A 25,665-nucleotide genomic window follows, 5' to 3' on the forward strand; every position below is an offset into this window, starting at 1 on the left:
CTTTTTAATTGAATAGCAACTGCTTCTTTTAAAAATTGACTTTCGGCTAATTTTGTTTTTGAGTTTTCGCACACAAGTTTTTCCGCGCATTCGGTCCTTCGCGCATGAGAATAGCCCCCCTGTAAGAGTACGGTTTCAGTCCTGGTGTACTGCTGTTTTTGGATTTTCTATTCTGATCATAGCAAAATCAGTAAAAGTATAGAGATGATTAGTTGTTTACAAATTGAAAAAAATTTTACACTGCCGAGATTCGAACCTGTTTGCGGTTTAATTTTTATTGTTTTCTATGTATCTGTCAACCTTCAATTGTATGCATAGGTTGTGGCTCCCCTCTCTTACCTGAGCAGGATGAAGCTGCATCAAGCGAAGGGGGACTCGTCTGTAGCTGGTAGCGATGGCGGTGTTGTGGCGGGGGTTGATGATGGAGCTCAGCTGGAGTTGCAACAGCAGATAACGCATCAGGCTGATTTATTACCAGTCACTCTGAGTAACTACGTAAAGAGCTGCCCTTTCTACGATCCTCTATTAGTTCAGGTAAACAATGCTTATTTCGAGTTCCCCGCCTCTCATCGCTTAACAAATTGAAGTATTATGAGAATCGTGTCAAAGGCCATTTGTATGCTGGATAGCAATTTTACAAAGATATTCATTAACGATTTTATTGTTTTTCCATATTAGTTTTCCAGCAGGCTTCTCGGAGTGAAAAAATTATATATATCAGACTGGTAATGGTTGTGAATTTTTCCCATTTGATTAACAATGCATTTTGGTTTTTCGCCATCCAAAACAAAAAGAAAAAACATCACAAATTAGATTTTTTTACGAGGCGGAATAAGTACATGAGAAGTTCAGATGGCTGTGGCATATTTCGTTCCATGACAGATTTCATCCCATTTCAAAGCTACACATATTTCGTCCCATAAATTTGGGATGGGAGTACACAGATTTCGTCCTATTTTTTACAAAGTGCGCGCTTTCAAAAGCAAGTAATTAAATTATTCGCTTCTTGTGAGTAGTAAAGAGATCCGCCTGGGATCTTTAGGGGAGAGGCCTGCCATGGGCCGCCTGAGATGCTTAAGGGGGGTCAAAAATTTTTGGAATCAAAATTTAAAATGTTGTTTTTCGCCCACCTGTCACCGAAAAAGATTTTACCGAACATAGTCGCAAAATGCTGGTTCCCTGGGGAATTTTATTGTTGGGATCCTGAGAGTTTTTCGTTCGTCTCGAACCGGTAAAACTTGATAGCTAAGGATCCCTGTGCATAGCTAATGATCCCTATATACGCTACATGATCCCAATGTGAAAATTGTTCACAAGACACAATTTTTCAGACAGAATTTTTTCAGACAGAATTTTTCAACAGAATGTTTGACTAGGAGTTTTGGGTGGGCAAACAAAAACAGAATTCCTAAATTTTATCCAATTTGGTTTAACTATTGCGAACAGTAGTTGATTTCTATAAATTGAGCGATGTTTGCGCGTGAAAGAAGAAAACTGGTTATGGCTATGAGCACTCACCAGGCTTGTAGGACGGTAATGTGGTCTTGCCGGTGTATAGTAATGATAAACTGTCGGAAAATGAAAAAAGCAAAATGTGTTTACTAGGAAATTGGCACACTGAAGATTATGATCGAGAAAATTTAAATTTCTCAGTTTTTTCAGCTGGTGTCAGATCAAAAAATAGTAATATTCAAAATTATCATAAAGTTTTCATCTTGAGGTATGTTGAAATAGCAAAAAAAATGCTCACAAGTATAAACAGCTTTTTAATTCAATGAGCTTTTAAAAATAACGTGGTGCGTTTATGCTAAACAGAAAAATGGTAAGGCTACTGATCTAACCATTGCTCTTACGAAAACCGATTTAATTACTCTTTCGATTTTGACTCTATGATGATTGAGAAAGTGGTCGAGCGAATGATTCGACTTTGTTTTGATAAATTTTCAAAATATCAGTAGTCTATCTAAATATCTACCACCGAGATATAGGACTAAGTAAATGGTATCTGCAAGATTACTTTCACTTCCACCGGCTTGAAATTCAGCAGGTCCGCGAGCTGGTGGAAAAAATGCAAAATTAAATTGGAAAATTGTAGAGCTACTTCAACGGATTTGGAAATCATTCACGAGATTTATTTGACTGTGAAGAAAACCGATCCGGAAAATTTTGACCGCCGAATCTATTTTCTAGCAGCATATTCTCTGTTTTTCTTTTCTAGTAAAATTTATACAAACAATGATGTTGCAATTAAACTTAGACCATATGGAGGTCTTATTGTCATAGACAATTCTTTATTGGACAAATACTTGAATGATTCAAAAATATTAAAACTGGATTTCTTCACAAAGGTATTTCTTCACAAAATTTTTAACACTGGTCCCACGTGCTGTTATATGCTACCCTGAAGTGCAGCAAAAGCCTGAGTGGCATTACTTCCTCTGCGTATGTTAAACTGACAAAATCAAGTCTCTATCAATTGTTAGAATGTTGAAGGAAAGATCAGTCGTGATAGACTTGGAAGGTTTCCGTTGTAAGAAAAAAAAATCTTTTAGTTGAAGAATTAGCGATTACAATTTCTGATTATAGTGATTCTCTTATTTTTCCACCTCCAGTCAGTTTCGTTTCACTTCCTAAGTGTGAACAAAAAGCTTACAACTGGTTGACAAATTACTTGCACGGAATGCACTGTGAAAGCGATGATTAAGATTTATATTTCAACCTAAATCAGATTATTCAAAGTTTTGTTTTGGAAAATACCAACGCCATATTTTACGCTAAGGGAAAAGAAAAGACTGAATATCTTGCAAAGTATTGGGATCGAAAAGTTGCGAACCGCGATGAATAAGTTGCCCGAGAATTGAAACTTTACATTTCAAAAATTATCCAGCTTGCAATAGAAATTTACATAATAACCACTCCAGGAATCACTGCGCCCTAGAGAAAAGCATGGTGTTTTTTTGATTGGCCAAAGAATTTACCGGGGATTGACCCATTCATCTACCTTCAACGATTCAAGTTTATTCGAAAATGTAGCCAGCAAAAACGAGAAGTTTATTTTCCCCAGCTACTCTTAGTACCGAAACATCAACCCGGGGTTCCAATGGAATATCAGCAGCAGTAACTTACCTGAAGAAGTTCAGAAATTAGTAAAGATAAACTCAGTGAAGAAAATCATATATCATGCAAAAATTTAAAGTGTCCCAGCCAATTATGTAGTGGAAATGTATGTCAATGAAACAGATACTACTAATGTTTTCACTGTTTATACTCGATTCTAGATTTTTTTTACTGTTCAGAAGAATAAATTACAAGTTTTTTTAACCACACAAATTTCTTCCTCAATAAGAGACGGTTGATATAGATAGATAGTCAGAAGAGGAGAGAGAGAGAGAGAGAGAGAGAGAGAGAGAGAGAGAGAGAGAGAGAAAGAAAGAAAGAAAGAAAGAAAGAAAGAACGAAAGAACGAAAGAAAGAAAGAAAGAAAGAGAGAGAGAGAGAGAGAGAGAGAGGAGAGAGGAGAGAGGAGAGAGGAGAGAGGAGAGAGGAGAGAGGAGAGAGGAGAGAGAGAGAGAGAGAGAGGAGAGAGAGAGAGGAGAGAGAGAGGAGAGAGAGAGAGAGAGAGGAGAGAGAAGAGAGAGAGAGAGAGAGAGAGAGAGAGGAGAGAGAGGAGAGAGAGGAGAGAGAGAGAGAGAGAGAGAGAGAGAGAAAGAAAGAAAGAAAGAAAGAAGAGAGAGAGAGAGAGAGAGAGAAACGAATGAGCAATTTAAATTGAAAACCTGAATCTTTGAAATAGCAGACGATGAGCCTGATACAGCTAAAGTTACTGATTTTGTTCATGATCAAATTAACACAGAACAAAATTCTTGGAAGTTTTGTTTTGATGCCATTGTTCCCAGATCAGAAGTGGTTTTTATGTCTTAAATGACATAAAATTTTCTAATTTTACTTTCTAATTTTTCTAATTTTACTTTTATTTTCTAATTTTATTAAGTTTTTGTTTCTAAACTTTTTTGCGCAACTAAGCTGTGAAGAAACATCAGTTTGGTTTTCCATACTGTCTGGTTGAGATGGGTACGTACTTCCAAACACAAGAATATGAATAAAATTATTGTTACATCGACGAGACTATTTATGGCAGTTGTAGGACCTTCGGGATCCGGGAAAACAATTAATTTTCAAATAATTGAAGGGTAAACGTTTTATCCCATATTTGAAAGAGTCTTTTTTAAAAAAATATATTCAACCTATAGTTCGGGAAAAGTTTAGCGTTCGCATTATTCAAATAGATTTCGTAAAATTTGATGGATTTGATCGTTTGAGAAATACTGAAAACATTTTACTGGTGGTGTTTGATGACTCATGCGACGAAATTTTCAATGATAAAGAGTTGGTTAAACTAGCAATGTCAGGAAGACACAAAGGCTTAGATGTTAACTATGTTAAACATAATTTATTACAACGAAGCCGATGGTCACGAACTTTTGATTTGAACACATCTCACATGATTTTATTCAAATCACGCCGTGATATACAGCAACTTGATCATCTTGACCGACAACTTAATGTAACCAGTTTCTTACGAATTTCGTATGAAGTGGTAACAAAGGACACCTTCGGACATCTACTTATTGGTTTAGATCCCCGAAAAGCAGACTTTCTTAGATACTATTCAAACAAAACACCTCCTGGTCTCTCAGTTTTTAATTTACCATTACATAAGGCAGAAACGTATGTTTCTTGCTGCACATGGTACAGTTGAATCCAAGTACAGGGGAATTCAACTAGGGAGCTTTATTAGAAAACTATCAAATACTTAAGTCATATCAGTCGTTTGCGATTGTTTGCTCAATGTAGTCAACGGTATTGTGCGTGTTAGTGGTCCAAACCTTAATAATTTTGAAGAAACATATAAGATTTTAATCAAATCAAACACGAGTCTGGAAAAAAATCAGCTGTTATATTGAGTAAACAAGGGTTTTTATCTAATCAGACATATACTTTATTTTTGCTTAAATTATTTGACAGCATAAAAATGACAGCACAAGATTTTGTTCTAATTCCGGAGCATATTTCTATTAGAGAGCAACCCCATTCAGCGCAAATTTAGTTTGACAAGTTCATCAAGCATAATAAACCGCAACTATCATACTTGAATCATTCAAGACCCCGAAATGCAACAAAAACTAATCCTCCAGTCATACCAACACGAAACACCTATCAATGACACAGCTGAAAAAAAATCAAAAAGCTCTCCTTCTCACAGAAGATAAGGGAAATGAATTGGAAACATGTGCTGAGCTTAATGACGCTTAAACAACTCACGTATCATGCTACAATTACAACTCATAAAAAAAACTTTCGCGAGTTAAAAAAATTCTGGAAGTTATTTAAAACTCAGAGCGGGTCAATATAAACAAAGAAAATGAAAAATTTTACGTTGGTAAAGCTCCAACCGGTCTTAAAGCATCAGTTTTTTGTATAATATACAACAGGAAACAATAAAGCCCGCTGATTTTAAAGGCTCTCAAACTCGGCGAACAGTTGGTTATGAATAAGTACACCAAATTCGCGGTTCATTCAACAACTACGCAAAAAGCTCAACAACAAACAATGAAGTCAAGGTCTCACAATTTTTCCTTCAACATATGAAGCCATCCTTTCACCCGAAAAGCTGTCAACAAGTTCCAGCTCAAAAAGCATTAAAAGGCACAGAACCAGAAGGACTGTCGCAGACGGTGAAAGAGAACGAGCAGCACAAACAGCCAATCGCCACGAAAGTTGGGAAGAAGAAGATTCTGATTCGTACGGAACGCCTGATAACGATTCAGATTCTGCAACGACAGTGAAGACGATAACAAGCAGTTTCCAACCTTGTTTGGCAGTTAAAAATTTTTAAAAGACGCGTCAAAAAGTTTCACGTGGTAAAGTAGTGATTTTTTTACATACAGAGCCTGCATATACAAAATATCGAACAGTTCGTCGCAAAACACCACGTCTCAAAGCGCAAAGTGATAGTTCATGACCTAGACGAAATATGGTCAGGTAGCCTGGCGTAAGTTTATAAAATCGCACAATACTACAAAGATATAAAGTATCTTTGGTTTCAGTGGACTGAATGACCTGTTATCTACGCGTACAGCCATGAAAAACAAAAAATGCCACCTCAGCTGCTGAAGCATTTGAACAAATAATTAAAACAAAACAACCAAAAAATTCTGGGTAGATAAGGGCACTGAATTCAAGGGGTCCTTCAAAAGATTATGTGAGAAAAAGGCATTGAAACCTATAGAACAGAGTAAAAAAAATCCGCTTTCTCCGGGAGGAAAATTCGATTACTGAGGCGTTTGATGTGTAAGTATTTGGAGGACTAACGGACCTTCTCTCACATCGATAAGCTTCAAGATTTTGTCAACACAATAAATTCGAGAACAAACCGCGTCATCAATCAAGTGACAAAAAAAGGTGTTCCACGTCTAATTTCAATAAAAGCGGAACAAGGAATTTTATAGTAGCAGCAGCAAAAGGTATTCGAAAACAATTAGTTGTTCACGCAGCGCCCGAATTATTAGATATAGCAACCAGGAAGAAAACGCCGAAAGAAGTCTTGAAAAACAGTTAAAAAAATTACGATCAAAAAGCAAGTTGGGGCTGCATGAAGCGAATCTCGTATGGGCAAAATAAGGAAGACGGTAAAAACAGCAAAAAAGTAAAACAATAGTTCTCATTCCAAAGAAACGAACTCCACTGAGAACTCGCTCCAATTTTTTCACCAAAGTGCAAAATGATTTCTAACTTAATAAATACCAGCTGAAGCAACTCACAGCTCATTAGATTTATTTGAAAAAACCCTTTATTCGTTACTTTTGAAATTGCGTTCACTCAAAAAATTGGTCCGTCTTACTCATTTTTTGGTTTTTGGTCCAATGCTCGAGTTTGAAATTTTAGGAGATAGAAACAGCTTAATCGATCTTTAACGAACTCGCTTGGAGATTGTAGCACGCATCGTTCAAAATAATGTTAATGTCCTAGGAACTCATGCAAAAGAAGCAGGACAAAGAGATACGCCATATTTGGTCAATAATCCCCTTTCATCTTTTTTTCCGAATACACAATGTCCTTGAACGCCGGAAAAATTTCTACAACGAATGGCAATTTTGCAAAAGTTTTATCGAGACAGTTCTCACACGGCAACGATGCAAAACAAACATGGCTTGCTTGTCAAGGATATTATTATGCAGATAATCCGTCAGGTATTGATAGTGCTAATGGGCGGGCTGACGATGTCGCAGATCGTAGCTGCCTCTAGCGAATTCCGTTTATTTGAAAAAATTGCTTGTGATTCCTTATCTTATGATAAGCATCTCTTTAGTGGTTTTACAATCAGACTTTCTCTGAGACGATCTCTTAATGACATTATTATTATGTCAGAGCATCAACTTAAAAGTTATCAATTTCAAATCCGCGAGACAAACCTATGTGGGCAGAATGGCGGTAACATATTTTCTTCTATCATCGATAGAAAAAACTCTGTTAAAAACACCAGCAATTTACAAATATATTAAAGTTTTACCGAGGATTTTTTGGCCTCAACAGGTGTACGAAGCTGGCGACAAAAAGATGTTTTTACCAAAGAGCCAGTTCCTCGAATGATTGACATTGAACTTAAGTACAGCATAGTTAGGTACAAATCGAACAAATCCGTTTTATTATCAAAAATTTGGGTTGATTGTAATCATTGTTTACCGAAACGTTCTATCAATTGCAGGCTGCCCGGTATCAATGACTGTTCACAAACGACTATACTATAACACATTGGAAGCTCTAGACTTTGTTTTTAACAATAGTCATGGAATCAGTTTGGCTGATTATCACAATCATAATATGGCATTTGATCTCATATCTACTCAGGAGGCTTCACATGACTTTGTTCATCCTGAATTAACCATTAACCAATTGCACCCAAGTTTGATTCACCGCTGGCGGCAAATGTTGAGTTACTTTTCATGGCAGATCGTGTATCAACAGTTTACGTGCTTTCCGATAGAAAAATTGCTAAAAACACTCTCATGGACTAAATCGGAAAAAAATGAATAAACAACAGATTACTGAGCCTATTAACCAATGCAAACATTTGAAACATCGATTTAGAGTCATTTTTCCTGCTAACTTAGCATTTACAACAATTTTGAAAAGTGACAATAGTTTCATGATAGTAAAGGCATCAAACTCAGACCAGCCAGGAACTCACTGGTTACTATTTGCTCAAGCTGGTGGTCAAATTTTCTTCGCCGATCCTCTCTGACAAGGTTTACACAATTATCCACATGTTAACAAATACATGAGATATTCTATTCTTGATGGAAACCAAATACTGATGAACAAGCCAATCCAGTTAGCTAATTCGGTCTTTTGTGGATTTTATTGTATTTATATTGCTCATGTTATATTTTCATCAAAGTTTTCTATAGGTTCTAAAGTGAACGACCATAAAATGATGCATTTCGCTAAATTAATGATGTTACAAATTTGTGATACTGATGATTTTCTATAATGATTCATAATTGATTTTTTTTCTAAATTCTTTTCTTTTGCTAGACCACTTGCCTCTGGTGTTATTACAGGCTCTAAAAGTGGTTTTCAGAATTTACTTTTCCTTTCCATTAAAAATTTAACAAACACAGTATTTGAATCAATCTCTAAACGACCATACCCACTCAAAATAATATGAATGATTTTTGAAAACTCAGAAGCATGATCCCCATTAAATATGCTAATCAAACGTTCATTGATTACATTAGTAGTTAGGTCAGTTTACTTTTGAACGGATCGAATCTTTGCGGTAATCGTTTTTGCTTAGGAGCTCCGCCAATGTCAAGGTTGTTAGTAGAGTTGTAGTTGACAGCAACTTTATTTTTTCCATCAATGGTCCTGATAGATGATATTTGCTGCACCCCATGATCAAATATTTGAATGAAGAAAGAGTACAAGGTACAATAAAAGCTTTTGAAGTCGTCTTGTTAACTGCCGCAATGCAGTCTTTTGCGACTTTGATGAGAACATGCAAATGTGGTTGTCTAATTTCAAGAGATTGAGAACAAAAGTCGTACTGAATTGAATGGACTGCAAAAGCACAGTTGGTTTTAGGAGGAAGTTCAGAGACATCGGGTTCTTTATCCAGAACAAAGAATTTGAAATTTTTGCGAAGTTGCTCAAAGAATTCAGACGATTGTTCGTTCATTGCTTCAACCATTTTGTTGAATAATTTGAACTGATATACTCAAACTATTCAGTTACTCGACATTTTTTGTTAGATTGATCTTTTTCCTTGTCACCGTTTTCAATGCTACAGTCCTTTTCAGGGCAAACCGATCGGTTTGATCTGTATCGTCGTTTTTGAAGTCTTATGGACGTTTACTGTTATGGACGTCGTTTTTTTTTACCAATTGATACCTTGACCATTTTTTTTTTACTTTTGTAACTTTTTTTAATTGTCAGCCAGGGAATCAAATTCGTTTGTTGTTGAAGTAACTGATGGATAAAATTTGAACATTCCCTCCCCATTCTTTTTGTCGAATTTAATTGTGATATAGGTACACGTTTTTTCAAATGTTTTTGCTTCAACTCTGACTGCACGTTATTCTCGAAGAAATGACCCGAAAAACATGGAAGCGTGTAAATATTTGGGTAGCGGTGAGTTTAATCATTTGTTTTATATGAGAGACTACTGAAGAATGAGTCAGCTAGCGGAAAGATAAATCCTGCTGATTAGTTTTTATGGTATGCCTTAAGCTTGAGTGGATAAATTTTTATTAGTTATGCGTTTTATTTGAACATGTCATTGTTGTCTGGCAAACCCTTATTAGGTCATTAATTTTAAATAGTTTGCTCTGGTGGCACATATTTAACCCCTTTGAAGCGTAATTTTTAAGTTACTTTATCTTAGGAACGTCATAAAAAGGCGTCATGTGGTTTCTTTGAAGCAATGATCTTCAAAGCTTTCTATGACACTGTTTTAATTAAACCGAGCATAAAACAGTTTCTTTTCCCAAGGGCACACCTTTACTATTCACAACCCAGAGCCCAACAATTGCTCGCTGTACGCTCTCATTCTTTCAAACAAACCAGTCGATACTACAACCTGAGAAAAATCAAAATTTTTAAAATTGACCAGTCTTCTACAAATTTTTTCCACGTCTGACGAAGAGAGAACTATAATTTATCAGACATACATGAGAAAAACTGTTGCAATAGTTCAACAAAGCCGAGAGAGGAAACCAGCAACATTCAATGACCTGGCTCCGCGAACAAATGATCAGACGCTAGGGCCGAAAGTGTATGTTTGAGAGCTCAGCAGTGAGCGAGTCGTATCCTGCTATCGAAAAGACAGACATCAATGATGCGACTTTTCTCGAGCAGTCACCCCTGAAAGATCCTTTTTGATAAGACGGCGACACGATTCCATTTTACGAGAACCAGGAAGGGTGCATTCGTGACTATGCGGAGAGCGAGTCATTCTGGGATATCGAAACAGCGATCTCTTCTGCTGGTTCAATTATCCAAGGAATTGAAATGTTACCGTTGTTCCCAGCAATTCCAGTTACCCCGATCAGAGCAACCAGTTTGACGCAGAGCTCGAGCTCTGTCGTCGATCTCACGGCTCCAAACGACTATCAAGTGACGCCGCCTGTTGATGCTTGCTATGCGCCCAATACACGTAAACTAAAATTCCAAGGGTTGTAAAAAAACTCAAACATTGTTTCTGGCGATATCTGGCGTAAAAAAACTCAAACATTGTTTCTGGCGATCATGTAAATTTGATTGAAATACTATCATATGTTTTATCCTGTCTGTCAATATTGTTGGCTTTCTTTTTTCTCATCTATTGGATGAAATACATTATGATTGTGTTTTAAAACTAAATATAACAATAAAAAATACAGTCAGTTATTTGTTCAAACAGCTCACAAACAAATAGAACTAGATGAAAAATTTTTATTACATTACTTTTTTCTTGCTAGACTTAGTTATTATAACTTGAGACAATTAACGACATAGAAAAACGAAAATTTTATTCAGTCAAAATTGAAATTTTATTAGAGAGAGAGAGAGAGAGAGAGAGAGAATTGCAGTTGCTCGCCGACTACCCCATTTTAACTACATAATTTTGGCTTTTTCAAACACTCTCTCTCCCTCTCTCTCATTGTACTTCGTGCCTAGTGGGGTTAGCTAGTACTTTTAGGGAAGGTACCAGAGAGTGTTTTAAGCCTTTATTGAGCATTTGTATATCATTTATAAACAGGTGTTGTGTGTATAATCAACAGTTTGTGGTAACAAACGGTTAAAAAATCAAAATTGTTTTTTTTTCGAAAATTGAACATGGGTTCTAACCATGCCCACGAGATCATAGAAGGATGGTTGAGAATGGTTTCATTGGATTTAAAGACAAAATTTTTTTATCGGAAATTTTTTTTTCAATAGAATGAAAATCAAAATTTGTACAAAAAAACCACTTGATAATTTCTTCACTTGACTTTATCAAACGGGAGGCGTTCCCGAGTAACGTGGGGGCAAGCAACGCCGGGTTAGCTATGGCCCGCTTAACCAAATGGCCATGACTCAATAATTTTCGACCTGCTAGATTTCATGATGCGGAAGAAGGAAGTCATAGATCAACGACTTTTTGAGCTCACTCAAAATGGATCAGTCGAAGTACAATTCTCGGTTGAAGTGAGCTTGATGAAACACGGCATTGCTGAACAGGAGGAAACAACATTTGAGAAAATCATGTTTTACCTGAACGTGGCTTGGAAAAAGGAAAATTTCATGAAATGATTGAGCACATGCTCAATACAATTAACTGCTTTGCTTCACATGGTAGTGAATGGTCGGTTGAAATTTTTTTGAAATTAAGCATCAGTTTTGCTAAACTGTCACCAATGCGCGCTGAAAGCTATTTGCCTCTACCAAACGATCTGAAAAAAAACTTCAACCTGGTTTATATAGAAACGAAACAACCAACGATTGCTTTCTCCTTTGCTTTATTGCAGCCTATAATCTGAAACATGGACCTGCTCTCCACTAAATTTCTGAAACATGCCTCAAAAAAACAAAAGCTGACACATCAATCGGACAAAAAAGAAACGTCTGAGGGTGCTGGTTCATCTTTTGCCAGAAACAGTAGTAATGATCATCAAAATTTAGACGAAAGAAGTGATGATGTTGTTCATGAACAGCAGCTGGGAGAGGGAGCTACTCAAATTGAAAACAAAAATGAACAGGAAGAGTTTAGTCAAGATCAGGCAGATTTTAACAGGCCAATGAGCATTCTTGACATCGACAGATTTTAAAGAAAGAACAAGTTTCAAATCAACGTATTTCGCTGAGTTCAATTTCTTAACATATAATAACTTCCAAACAAATAATTTTAACTGCATTTACCGCTAATTGATGCCCACATCAATTTTTTGTCTAGGTACTTGCCAGATAAACTGATACCAATTCGAGTTTCCAAACAATTGCAATGTACATTTGTGATGGACCTACTACTTCTCTCTGATGGATCCACCTTCCACTATGTGCTCATCAATGACCTTGCAAAGCTGGTCAATTTCCTTCGAAAAAGAGCTGCTCGGGACATAAAAGAGATTTGTCGAAATTGATTTCACACTGGCTCCTCTTTGCATACCCTGCAACGAGATCCTGATATTTGTTACCAACAGGACGAGATGGAAATCACCCTGCCCAGTCGTGAAAACGGTCAACACTTTTCCAAACACTTTGGTGCACGTTGGTTTGAGCCACGTGTAATTAATTTTGACCAGGAGTCGTTGATTGTACATGTTGCTGGTGCCGAACCTGACCCAGAAAAATCTAGTACAACAATTATTGAGAAACATGAAAACTCTGGATATGGCCTTGCTGTTGTCGACTTCGGAAAATCAGATGTGATCAAGTTTGAGCAACCACGAGGGTCCGATAGCATGGAAAATTGCTACTCAGCCTAGAAACTCAAGCGAAAGAAACCTATGTTGGAAAAAGCAGACACTATGTCTTCACCGGGCAACAACAGACAAGAAATAAAGATGCGACAGAATTTTGGATTTGCGAGCAGAAATTCGGGGAAGCCGAAGAAAAACTGACGGATCACTGTCACTATGCAAACAAGTTTCTAGGCTGGGCCCATAACAGGTGCAACATCAACCGCTAGACTACAAACTTCATTCCCGTAATAGCACACAATTTAGCAAACCATGATCTTCACTGAATCATTCGAGCATTAGGCGAAAGCAACCCTAACTATCTTCACTACTTCAGGGATTACCCACCAGCGCCCTCCAAAGAAGTAGTTGAACTGGCGCACATGAGTACCGACCAAATTGAAATGCTTAGAAAGATGGGTATCACGAGTTTGTCAAAAGTACAAAAATTGATTCAGTCACTACACTTCAGCGAAAGAAGGTTATAAGCTACATTACCTGACTCTTCATCTCTACGTACTATTAGGTAATAAAGTCACTCACATTCACAGTTTGTTGCAGTTTCGACTAGCTAAGTGGATAGCTCTATTCATTGATATGAACACCCAGCTAAAGACTGCAGCAAAGATTGCATTCGATGAGAATTTTTTTAAACTCATTGTTAACTCTACTTTCGGTAAAACGATGGAGTCAAAACGAAACCGGAAGAAACTCAGCAATACTCGTAACGAAAATGAATTCGATGGACCTACTACTTCTCTCTGATGGATCCACCTTCCACTATGTGCTCATCAATGACCTTGCAAAGCTGGTCAATTTCCTTCGAAAAAGAGCTGCTCGGGACATAAAAGAGATTTGTCGAAATTGATTTCACACTGGCTCCTCTTTGCATACCCTGCAACGAGATCCTGATATTTGTTACCAACAGGACGAGATGGAAATCACCCTGCCCAGTCGTGAAAACGGTCAACACTTTTCCAAACACTTTGGTGCACGTTGGTTTGAGCCACGTGTAATTAATTTTGACCAGGAGTCGTTGATTGTACATGTTGCTGGTGCCGAACCTGACCCAGAAAAATCTAGTACAACAATTATTGAGAAACATGAAAACTCTGGATATGGCCTTGCTGTTGTCGACTTCGGAAAATCAGATGTGATCAAGTTTGAGCAACCACGAGGGTCCGATAGCATGGAAAATTGCTACTCAGCCTAGAAACTCAAGCGAAAGAAACCTATGTTGGAAAAAGCAGACACTATGTCTTCACCGGGCAACAACAGACAAGAAATAAAGATGCGACAGAATTTTGGATTTGCGAGCAGAAATTCGGGGAAGCCGAAGAAAAACTGACGGATCACTGTCACTATGCAAACAAGTTTCTAGGCTGGGCCCATAACAGGTGCAACATCAACCGCTAGACTACAAACTTCATTCCCGTAATAGCACACAATTTAGCAAACCATGATCTTCACTGAATCATTCGAGCATTAGGCGAAAGCAACCCTAACTATCTTCACTACTTCAGGGATTACCCACCAGCGCCCTCCAAAGAAGTAGTTGAACTGGCGCACATGAGTACCGACCAAATTGAAATGCTTAGAAAGATGGGTATCACGAGTTTGTCAAAAGTACAAAAATTGATTCAGTCACTACACTTCAGCGAAAGAAGGTTATAAGCTACATTACCTGACTCTTCATCTCTACGTACTATTAGGTAATAAAGTCACTCACATTCACAGTTTGTTGCAGTTTCGACTAGCTAAGTGGATAGCTCTATTCATTGATATGAACACCCAGCTAAAGACTGCAGCAAAGATTGCATTCGATGAGAATTTTTTTAAACTCATTGTTAACTCTACTTTCGGTAAAACGATGGAGTCAAAACGAAACCGGAAGAAACTCAGCAATACTCGTAACGAAAATGAAATCATGCAAAAACTTTGTCAGAGCTCAAACTTTGCAAAAACTTTGTCCTTTCAAATAATTGATGAAGAGGTTGCCTTAAGCCCCAAGTTTAATCCACTGGGATAAGCCGACAATAGTGGGAGCGGTATTATTTGACTTGGCCAAAAAGTTCATCTTTGAGTTCCACTATGTTCGAGTGAAACCCAAATTTAACCTGGAATCGCTGTATTCAGACACTGATAGCGTCATACATGTGATTAAATCCGAGGATGTATACAAAGATTTGAAAGGACTGGGAAATCACTTCGACTTTAGTAACTATCTCAAAGTATCGCCAATGTATAGTGACATTAACGAGAAGACAGTTCTAAATTTAAAAGACGCGATGGCAGGGAAAATAATCGAGGAATTTATCGGTTTGAAGCCGAAGTTATATTCACTTAGAACAAAAATATAAGTGTTCTCAATTATCAATTTTTTGATTTGTTCTACATAAAAAACGGGATAAAACGATTATGCAAAAATTTTTTGATCCAAGCATTCATTCAAACAACTTGGTTTTAGCATAAATTATTTGTTGTTAGAACATTTTACCAAAACAGTTCTGGTCTTTAATTAATTATTCGCCTTCAACTTTTTCACTACAGCAATGAGCCAATAGTTTTGGTGTTTCGGCAATCATTTTTAGAATTATTTCTCATATCTTGTCCTTTTGTAAATCAGTTAACCTGTTTTAGATAGCTCTTCAAAAAAAGTCCGCGAAAGCAATCACTTGGACGGTACAAAAAAGACAGGTTCAAACAGAGTCTGTTCGATCACCGCACTTTTCGATTGAAAAATATCAGTATCCAGTCGAAATACGATTATTAGTTACAAACAAACTAACCCTTATCTCATTGGATACCAAGCGAATCTTTTTAGGCGGCCTTGTTACCGCAATTCCGTGTGGTAATTTTTTTTACTATTGAAGATGAGTTCGTTAAACAAATCATTGATGAAGAAAATTTGGAAGGCAGTTTACAAGAGGACCAAAATTGTGTGTACAGTCCGATTTACTCTGTGCCTGATCAAGGCTTATGACAATGTCGCTTCAGTAAAAGAGAGCTTGGTTGTGATATTGCTGGTAGTTCAAGAATTGTAGAAAGACCATATGCCCAAAACCCTTATATTTGTTTTGAAGCATGGGAAGAAAGGGACAAAGAGGAGAGCGATAAGAGTGGGTCAGAGTTCAGTGGAGAAAGTTACAATTCACTAGTAATTTTTCATAATCAAATTTTATACTTTTGTTCACTCTACTTAAAATTTGGTTTCTATCATTTACCGCGCTTAACTTGATTTCATTAAATACAACTCTTTTTCATTTAAGTTGAATATAAATAGCCCCTCTAGTTTCACTTAACAATCTTAGCGGCAGTATTAAATTCAGTCAAGCAAAGTAATCCCCAAGATCGAAACCGACTTTTAGAAATCTGTTGGATAGGGGACGAAATCTGTTAATTAAATAAATAGGACGAAATCTGTGCCAATCGTTCAGATACAGTTCAATACTACCATATCATCACTTCAAGCGGGTACCATTAGACCATAGGCAGTGGCGTCCGCAGAAATTTTTTTGGTGGTGGGGGGGACGGTTTTTTTTAGGTCGACCAATTGATTTTTCCATTGCGCTGGCAAATTGTTCAAAAAAAGCGGCCAAAAAATGCGTTGAAAGCACTACTTAAAAAATTTTGACCAAAAAAAATGCGTGCTCCGCCCTCAATTTTTTTTGGCGCTTGCTCCGCCCTCAAAATCCGTCATATTGGCGCCAAAGGCGCCTTTTGAAGAATTTTGAGGTTGTTCAAAGTTGTACCAAAGCGGGACCATTTGGAAAATTTTGGCAACTAGAATTGAGGGGGGGGGGGGGGGGGCGGTCGCCTAGCCGCACCCCTCTTTGCACGCTACTGGCCATAGGCCTGTTTGATTGCAATGATACGTTGGCGGAACATGAATAGCTACTAACAAAATATACGAATATTCTTGTTGCTCATCGTATTATGCTATAATTTTTGCAGGCTGTGGCCGAGAATTACCAACGTCAGAACCAGTTTTCAGATGAGGAGTCGTCTGCTGTCTAATATCATGTTCATAGAATTAGGGTTTAGTGATCAACAGGTGCATCATGACACCTTCCAGTAATAAACTTATCAGCCTTCATCACCGTGTTCATAAGCTCAAGGAATCGATTCGATTATTGGATGGGTCAAGTACATCACTTCACACATTGAGAAGCCACCGAGGCCGAGGGAAACTTCTGCCGAAAGAATGAAAATGGACTATGAGAAACTGATTTATCTTAATTGCTCTTCAATAAGAATTTTTATTAGCTTATACACTGATTATTTTTTGTTTATCTCTATCTGATAGCTTAGAGAATAAATTATATGATTCCCAAGGAGAAATTCATGTATCGCAAGTACAACATGAGATATTTTTTGAACGAGTGCTCTGGAATGTCATTGGCGCTGCCGGAAATTTTATAGGTACTATTTAAGTGCTAGAGATTGAGACGATTTGATTGTGATGATTTGGGAGTCCATGTGGTCGACCTTCTGTCGGACCCTCATTTTGGGAAGTGAAATATACAAAAGCAACCTGCAACCAACTAGAGCAGATGGCTTAACCAATGAATAAGCATAAAACAAGATTGACTTCTCATGGTTCTTTTGATACTTTCAAGGGTGATTTTTCAAGAAAAATTTTCAGGGAAACAACTTCTTCACTAATCATTCGCACGTGAAAATGTTATTCGCGTGTTACTTGTTTAAAACCCTTACGAGCAGCAAGGATATTGCATTTCGGTAATAGACTTTTTCCGTAAATAACTTCGTTCACAGAACTCGTCTGGCTACTGCATTCGTTTACTTAGCCTTTCTGTTGCAACAGACATGTTTTAAGAATGTTAACATTTTTAATATTCGACCTAATCGAAAGTTGTTTTTCATGTTGGTTGTACTTTTACCAACTCGATTTGTTAAAATTTAGTATTTTTCATTTTTTTTGGCTTGATAAGTTTTGTCTCATTTCATCGAATTAGTGGCTGTAAATACGTCGTTCGATGACCGATAATAAATTTTGTGTACGTGTGTGTTCCGAGGGGAAGAGGGACTTTAACTTTTTGCATTAGTTTCGAAATGTTCGAATTTTTTTCGGCATGAAGGGTTCCAGCCTATTTTTTTTGGCTTTTTTGCCGCTTGGTAAGTTTCGTTCCGATGCTAATTTTGCTTTATTTTGTCTGGCCATGTTTTTTTTGATATTTTTAGCTGTTTATGTAGCTATAAAATAACTATAATATTTTTAAGAGTAATTTAGTGAAGACTCTTTTATACATTTTGGTGATTTTTTGTTTCATTTTTCAGGCAAAAGTCTTAAAATGTGCATAAAAGTCTGTAATAACTACAGATGTGCACTCATATAGTTTGATGCAATTATGAATGCGTTCAAGTATACATGCACTTTTCGAGTTCAATTGAAATACATCTGCTGAAAGGGACGTAAATAGCACTCTCCAAATACGAACGTGAAAATGGCGCGAAGAAACGTGAACGGTTTCTAGTTTCGAAAGTTGATCTAATTTGTAGATTTCCAGCGGAATTAAATTTTATCTGTTGATCTGGTTTTCTCAAATGGGTTAATAATATCAAAAAAGCCATAAATCGTTCTAGAAATTCAAAAAGCTCAATGGGCATCTATTTTTTTCTTTGAAATTCGAAAGTTTCAACAAAGTCAGTGTTTTTTTTTATGTTTAATTACATTCATTAATCTTTTCCGATCTACGATTGGCTATGATTTTGCTCATTGTTTTTCGGTTTTATGCTTGTCGATTAGGTTGTCGGTTTAGTTTTATCATTATTGTTACTTAATTAATAATGTGTTTATTACTTTCAGTACCAGATCAACTGATAAATACTATTGCGGAAGTACATGTTTTTTCCAAAACATTTTGATTGATTTTCAGACTGGCTGTCGGCTTATTTGCCTACTGTTTTCTTTCATCAATATTCGGATATTATTAATGAGATCTATATAATTGTGGCCCCAGTTTTTGGAATGCCCAAAATCCACACACCTTGGAAGTCTTTAAAAAATTTAAATAAACTTAAACATAAAAAAACATAACACATTGGTTTTTAATTGTTCTCTTTGATAGTTCTTGAGCGTCTTGCTGTTTTAATCCTATACTTGATGTATCTCAGCTTTGTCTCTGTGTTATAAAATTGATTTCTAAAAGAGTTCTGCCGACTTATTGCAGTGGTAAAACTCATGCTTGAGACGACAAAAATGCTGAGAGTTCGATTTTACTCAGGACTTGTTTTATTTGCGAACTGAAAATTTTTAAAGTGAAGTAGACTATCGTATGTCTGCTCACTTTTGTCGGCTTAGTTCCCGTATGTATGACTTTTGAAGTTTCGGCTTCTTCTGGCGTTCCAGAATTTTTTGGCTTTTGCAGTTTTCAGAATGTTTCATAATTTTCTGAAGTTTTTTTTACCCTTGCGATAAGCAAGGGTATTGCAATCGGGTAATAAACTTTTTCCTAAGTGAATAAGTTTTTTGTCACAGATTGGTCAAAGTAAGAAAAGGTGAATTTAAGCTCAGTTCATAATGAATTCAATTTTTTTTCGTCTCTCTGTTACAATCAGTCAGGAGGAATACGTGTGGGACGGCAAAAATCCTAGGTTAGAATCTGACATGACCTTTTTTTTCCAACGGGAAATCATCCGTCTCAAAAAAATTGTTTATTTATAATTTGTCTGCTCATGTTATGTGAGCTTAATTGCCACATCGTATATATGTTTTTTTTGTGTATTCGCAATTTACATTGTAGTTGCTTTTAGAGTTTGGATGTGATTCTGCTGCTGTTTTTTATTTTCTAGACTTCGTATATTTTCAATCGCTCCAAATGATTTCGGCTTATATTTAATCGGCTTTGCGACCTATTTTTGAGTCATTAGAAAGAAAAAATTTTGTTTTACACTTTCTGATATTTTTATACTTTCTGAAGTTTTTCATGACAATATTTTTTCCGGCTTTCGATTTGATAGGTTTCGGCCGATATCATATGGTCTTAATGGCCGCATATTTCATCTTTGGATGAGCCCAAAAAAATTTGCTCACCGGATCGCACAAATTGCTAAAATCTCAACAGAAATTATTGTTCAAGCTTTTTAAGACTTTTTTTAGGGTCCTTTGTTTTTTTAGCTTTGATAGGGCTCAGTCTTTTTTATATTGACTTAATGGACTTATATTGCGTCTTTTGACGAGCGAAAAAAGTTTGTTTTGTGTGTGCGTGTTTTGAGGGCGAATTTTTAGCAGTCCTAAATTGTTTCGTTTTTTTTTCTGCTTGGTGTTTTTTTTCTGCTTCAACCTATGTTATATCGGCATGATGGCCTCATATTGTTCCTTTGACCATCAAGTTTATTTGTGTGTGCGTTGGGAGTGTCAGGGAAACTTGATAATCTTAAGTCTTGTTTCCGCTTAAATGGTTTCTGCCAAAGTAATTTCGACTTTGTTTCCACTTGGTAATTTTTCTTTCGATGGGAATCTCACATTATATTGTTTTGGCATGTTTTTGTTTCAAAACTAGCCAGATTTTTTGTGTTTTGGCATTGCCTTTCAGTTTTTTGATTTGGCGTTTCAGTTACTTGTAATTATAGTCATTCCTTTTTGATTCACAAGTGGTGCGAAGTTCAGCTACGCCTCAGTATTAAAAGTTTCAATGACCTCTATTTACGAATGCAGAGCGTAGTGTAATAGTACAAAGCAACTTTTCCCCCCAAACTAATTCGCAAAGAAAAGTTTTCTTTTGCTGGCTCTTTTGGTTTATTTCCAACGACTGGAAATTTGAAAGCATCTGTAGCTGCTTTGGTTGTGGCTAGTGTGTTCGTGTTTCAAAGCGACTGTGGAGATGAGAATTTCAACCTACATAGCATGCTCCAATCCGGAACATTAATTTGTTTTTTATGGCTTTTTTGCGTCAAAGCACAGCAACTCAATAGCACCTGTAGCCACTTTATTGCTTGGTAGAGTTAAAATATTTAAAATCAACCGTGGCGCCGATGCGTTGACGTGAGATTCTTACTTTCCGAGTGGTTACGGCATATAGCGAAAGATTTATTATTAAAAGCTTATTTGTACCTTTACGTTTTCTGTATTTTAGCTTTTGTGATTTTTAAAGACTCTAAGAACGTAGTTGAGACTCTTATAAAGGTCGCGGTGTTTTTTTTTTGTTTATTTTTTGTGAGGAAACGTCTTAAAGTTTGTTCACTTTCAAATCAAGTTTTTCGAGATTTGACTATTGAATTTTTTAAACGTTCATACATAACCTGTTAAATTTCTGGCTGGAAAAAGTGATTAACGTGATTTGATTCACGCGAGACACCGAAATTTATTATGAGAGCCTTTTTTGCAGATGCAAACGCATATGTTACCCTATGAGTTCACGTTTCCCAAGTTGAGTTGTAATTTTTGATGCTTTTTATGCGTTCAGTTTTATTACAGTTCTTGCATATAAGCCAGCTCTAAATTATATTGCTAAGACATGTTAACAGACTATTGTAGTTGTTTGGTCTTTTCAAAAAAAATAGAAAGAATATTGCTGCTCGCTGGAAGTTATCAGTTCTGAACCAGGAGTGTTAGCAGAAAAACATTGCGTAGACTCACCTAACATTTGGTTTTTAATGCAGCAAGCTGACGAGCGTAGTGTCAAAGTATCAATAAATTTTCCAAACATACTAGCAGAAAAAAGTGCTCCTATGGTGGCACTTATGCAAAAATCACGATCTGTAGCATAGGAAAAATCATAGCATCTGTTCTCTGCTTTATTGCTGAATAATACAAGCCAATTCTCAAGCGACTGGTACAGATGAAGGTTTCGAGATTCCTTATCTACAGGTTGGAGGTTCTAGTAAGTGTTTTGTTTATGACCGTGTCGATGACCGTACTTGCAAACGCATATGTTATTAAAGACTCGATGAACTCGATTCACAACGCGTATGTTGAGAGACCGGTTAGGCACATGTCTCTCAACACGAGGGTCATGCGTTCGAATCCCGCTTCGGTTATGGTTGGAGCGGTCCCAGTGTCATCCGCCTCCTCAAGGTGGGACCGGCTGCGGCAAAATGGATGACATCTACCTCCACCACGGCTGGTTTTGCAGTGAGCAGGCCGGTGGCTAATAAAAAAACCTTACGAAGGTTGTGATATTTGCTTTTCAGAGCTGTTGTTTGTCGTTTTCTCGCGGTTTATGTTTCAACAGTGTATGCTTTTGCTATATTCAATTGTCAACTTTTTCAAAACGCAATTTCAGACCTCTTTGCTTTATCCATTCATGATAAATATGATAGGGTCTTTAAGACTCAAGTTTCCATCACTTTTAGCTGAGCAAGTTTCTGAACTATCGATCACAAACGATACAAATTGTTGCCGTTTTTCAGCATATCAAAAAAATATATAAAAACTTTCAAAGATCTGTATGTTCAACTTAAAACAATCTAGGGTTTTATCACAGTATTCTGCATTTAATTATTCTGTTCATTTTTGTAATTCAGTTTTGTTTTCGTTTGGCGATTTCAAATAGCAGATTTTTTTCTGAAAAAGACGAAAGTACTTTTAAATGAGTTAGAATGTTAATAGTTTTTTCATCTTCATGTTGATTGTGTTTGATAAGTGCAGCTGTGCGTCCCGGTATAAAATATGAACAGCAAATCAGGAAAAAGTTCCATTGAAATTTTTTTGATTAGAGCATTTGCTTTTTGAGCTAGTTGTGAATACTGTATGAAATTTCAGATGCAAACGATAAAATTGTACTTATGGTCGGAAACTTTGTCGTTAGTATGAATCAACAAACTACAAATCAACAAAAAATTTTGTAGTTATGAGGTTTTAAACCTTATTTAACAACGATATTTTTGTTTTTGGTTCTCAAAAAGCTTTCTCGAGCTTTTTTGAAACGCATTATTTTTTCAAAATGTCTATATTAGTTTCACTCAAATTTCAATTAAATTGTTTCCGATATTGAACCGTTTTTTTCATCTTGAAACCCGCAATTGTTTTCATTTCAAACGTTATAACACTAGCCAGAGCTTGTTATATTTCATTGTTTTCAGCCCATGGTGCACTTTTTTGTGAGCAACTTCTCTGTTCAAATTAGTTATTATATGACTTTGACGGAGTGCTCATTTACAACAGATGCTGAGGTTGTTATAACAGGCTCTAATAGTTATTCGAAATTATTTGAAAAATCATATTGATTTGAGCCCGAAACTAAAAATTGAAACATATTGTTTTGAAAACTGCTATAAAGACAAAATTGATAATTAATGTGAACTATTTATCAATTTGTTATCAGCGCGTAGCGTAAGCGTTCAATCAATCCGCGTCAGAAGTCATTTCAGACTGAAATAAGGCAAACTGCTCCATTTTTTAATACTTTCTTAATCTGAAAGCATAACTACTTGTACGTTACGGATTAAAAAATTTGCAAACGGTTTCTAAAACTTTTTCATATCTAGTGTTTGAATTTTGTGAGTGGTTTTTCAGTGCAACGGTGCCTCTGACAATTTGTCGAGATTTTTTTACATTCATATAGACATTGTACACAGTTTTACAAAGTCTACATGTTTTACAACTGACATAAAACGGCTACAGATGCTTGAGGATTCGTTTTCAAACTTCGAATTGTTTTCCAATGAACTTAATAAATTAAAGGAATTTGTGATGATTACGAACCTCTAACCGATACAAAATTTATCTGTATTGGTACCTTCTTTGTATTTCCTTGGTAACTTCTTTGTTTTTGGTCATTCAATGAGGTTAAATAATATAACAAATTGAGTGAAGCGCTTTCATTTTCGCCAGGTATTTTCTGAGTTGTTAAGTTTGAAAATTCAGCAGTTTTGCTTTAAAAAGTTCTAAAAAAGAAATTCAAGAACAGCTTTTTAAATAATTTGGTGCATCATCGAATATCTTAGAATTGAATCTAAGAGTAGCTAAAAGCTTTATTGAGATTTTTAGAAACTTTCTTGTGCTAATTTTTTTTGGCATCAATTAAAGTGGGCTGTTTTGAACCGAAAAGAGTTTTCCGTTAACAAATTCTTTTTAATTATGATTTTAATGTTTGATCTCGGCTTGCGTCCTTGATTCTTAACATGTTCATTTTCTTCCAATTCGCATATTTAGTGTGTAATTTCTCAGTTCTTTGTTACATAGTTTGCTTATAATCCCCTTTTTTAAATCTATACTGAGGATTTTATTACAGGCATTAGTAAGTTCTGGACATCTCATGGAAATCATTTTTGTCCTAAGATTGGCTGGTAACGCTCGTTTATTGATGATTTCTCTTCAAAGTTTGGATCAATTTTGTATTTTAGTCATCAATATGATTCAATTGATATTTTGCTCAATTTTTTTAAACAAAAAAAAAACAATTTTAAAAGAAGCCTTGAGATTTGTCACAGCTGTAGAAACCTTTTCATTGCGAACTGCATTTGTAGATGCACCGTTGCGATAAAATTACAACATAAGAAAACAATAATTTAAATGTTTTTGAAAGTTTGTTCTTATCAGGGGCGGATTTAAGGGGTTCGACCCCCCCCCCTCCCTCTCAGGGATTCGACCCCCTGCTGACCCAAAGGGTCTCCCCTTTGGTACTTTTAAGAAATCCAGTTTTGGCCGACCAACCTTAAAATTTTTCTAAAGGCGCATTCGGCGCCAATATATACTAATTTTGAGGGGGAGCGCGCGCCGAAAAAACGCAATTTTTCGGTCAAAATTTTCCAAAAAAAAGTTGACAAAATCCGCAACTTCTCGTTTTGTTGAATTTTTGAACATTGTTTGGTTTCTGCGAAGAGGTTTTATCAAATTTTATGCTGAGTTATGTTTTTGAGCTACTGTCCACTTATCCGAATTTTAAAGAAAGTGAGGATACTATATGTTTGGAGTATTTTTTATTCTTCAGACAATTTTTACCAAAAAAAAACATTGACAGCGTGCAGATGTTGATCTGTAAATGATGGATGGCCAATCGAGTGTGCTTTTTCCAGCCTAAACTTTGTTGGAAACTGGTAGATAAATACTTGATAGTTTCACTTCGCGAATTATTTGTGTGGCGAAATATATCGCGCGTATAATCTTCCCAAATCAATTTGAGGCAAGCTAGATGGTTGTATTATTTCGACGCAAATTTTAGAACTTAATTTTGCGAAGTTCTCAGCCCAAAATTCATAGCTTTGTCAATATCTATCTATTTATATCTATACTATATTTAAATTCGTGTGGTGACAGCTATTTTCCATGTTTAAGCGTAATAGTTTTGCATGTTTAACGAAAGAGTTTTTTCACGTTGAAGCTATATCATGCATTGCAATGCTTAAGAAAATTGTTCGATGAACTTTCCGCGAGATCATTAATTTTTCACCAATTTTTTTTTTGAGGTCAAATTAAGTCTGTCTGCCTGTATACCTGCTTTTTCATCTAAATATTATCTTTTATCTATCTAATTCGATTAAATATTTAAATGCGGGTTCCCTTATCTCGCCATGTTTAGGCTTTTTCAACGTACTATTTTTTTGCATGTTTAACAAAAGAAATTTTGCACGTCTATATCCTATTTGGCAATGATTAAGATTATTTTTTTTTGTACGATTTTCCAGTTTAAATTCGGTGCCTTCTATCTATATCTATATCTATCTATCTATACTATATTTAAATGCGTGTGACAGCTATCTCCTATGTTTAAACATAATAGTTTTG

At 36.1% G+C, this 25,665-nt stretch overlaps 1 protein-coding gene across 2 annotated transcripts in view; it reads left to right on the top strand.

Moving 5' to 3' along the window:
- The window catches only part of LOC134847015 (suppressor of cytokine signaling 7-like), a 210,250-nt gene extending 192,923 nt beyond the window's left edge, over positions 1–17,327 (top strand). Inside the window, exons 7-8 of one of the 2 annotated variants that reach the window (XM_063864498.1) lie at positions 319–534; positions 16,932–17,327. In XM_063864498.1, the coding sequence (XP_063720568.1) occupies positions 319–534; positions 16,932–16,994 (279 nt within the window). In that variant the 3' untranslated portion in view covers positions 16,995–17,327. Of the gene's footprint in view, positions 1–318; positions 535–15,617; positions 16,514–16,931 lie in introns of those variants that run through there. The other variant, XM_063864497.1, reaches the window with a different exon arrangement.
- Positions 17,328–25,665: the final 8,338 nt, after the last annotated feature.

The sequence above is a fragment of the Symsagittifera roscoffensis genome, chromosome 5 (assembly GCF_963678635.1).
Source record: "Symsagittifera roscoffensis chromosome 5, txSymRosc1.1, whole genome shotgun sequence".
Lineage (NCBI taxonomy): Eukaryota > Metazoa > Xenacoelomorpha > Acoela > Convolutidae > Symsagittifera > Symsagittifera roscoffensis.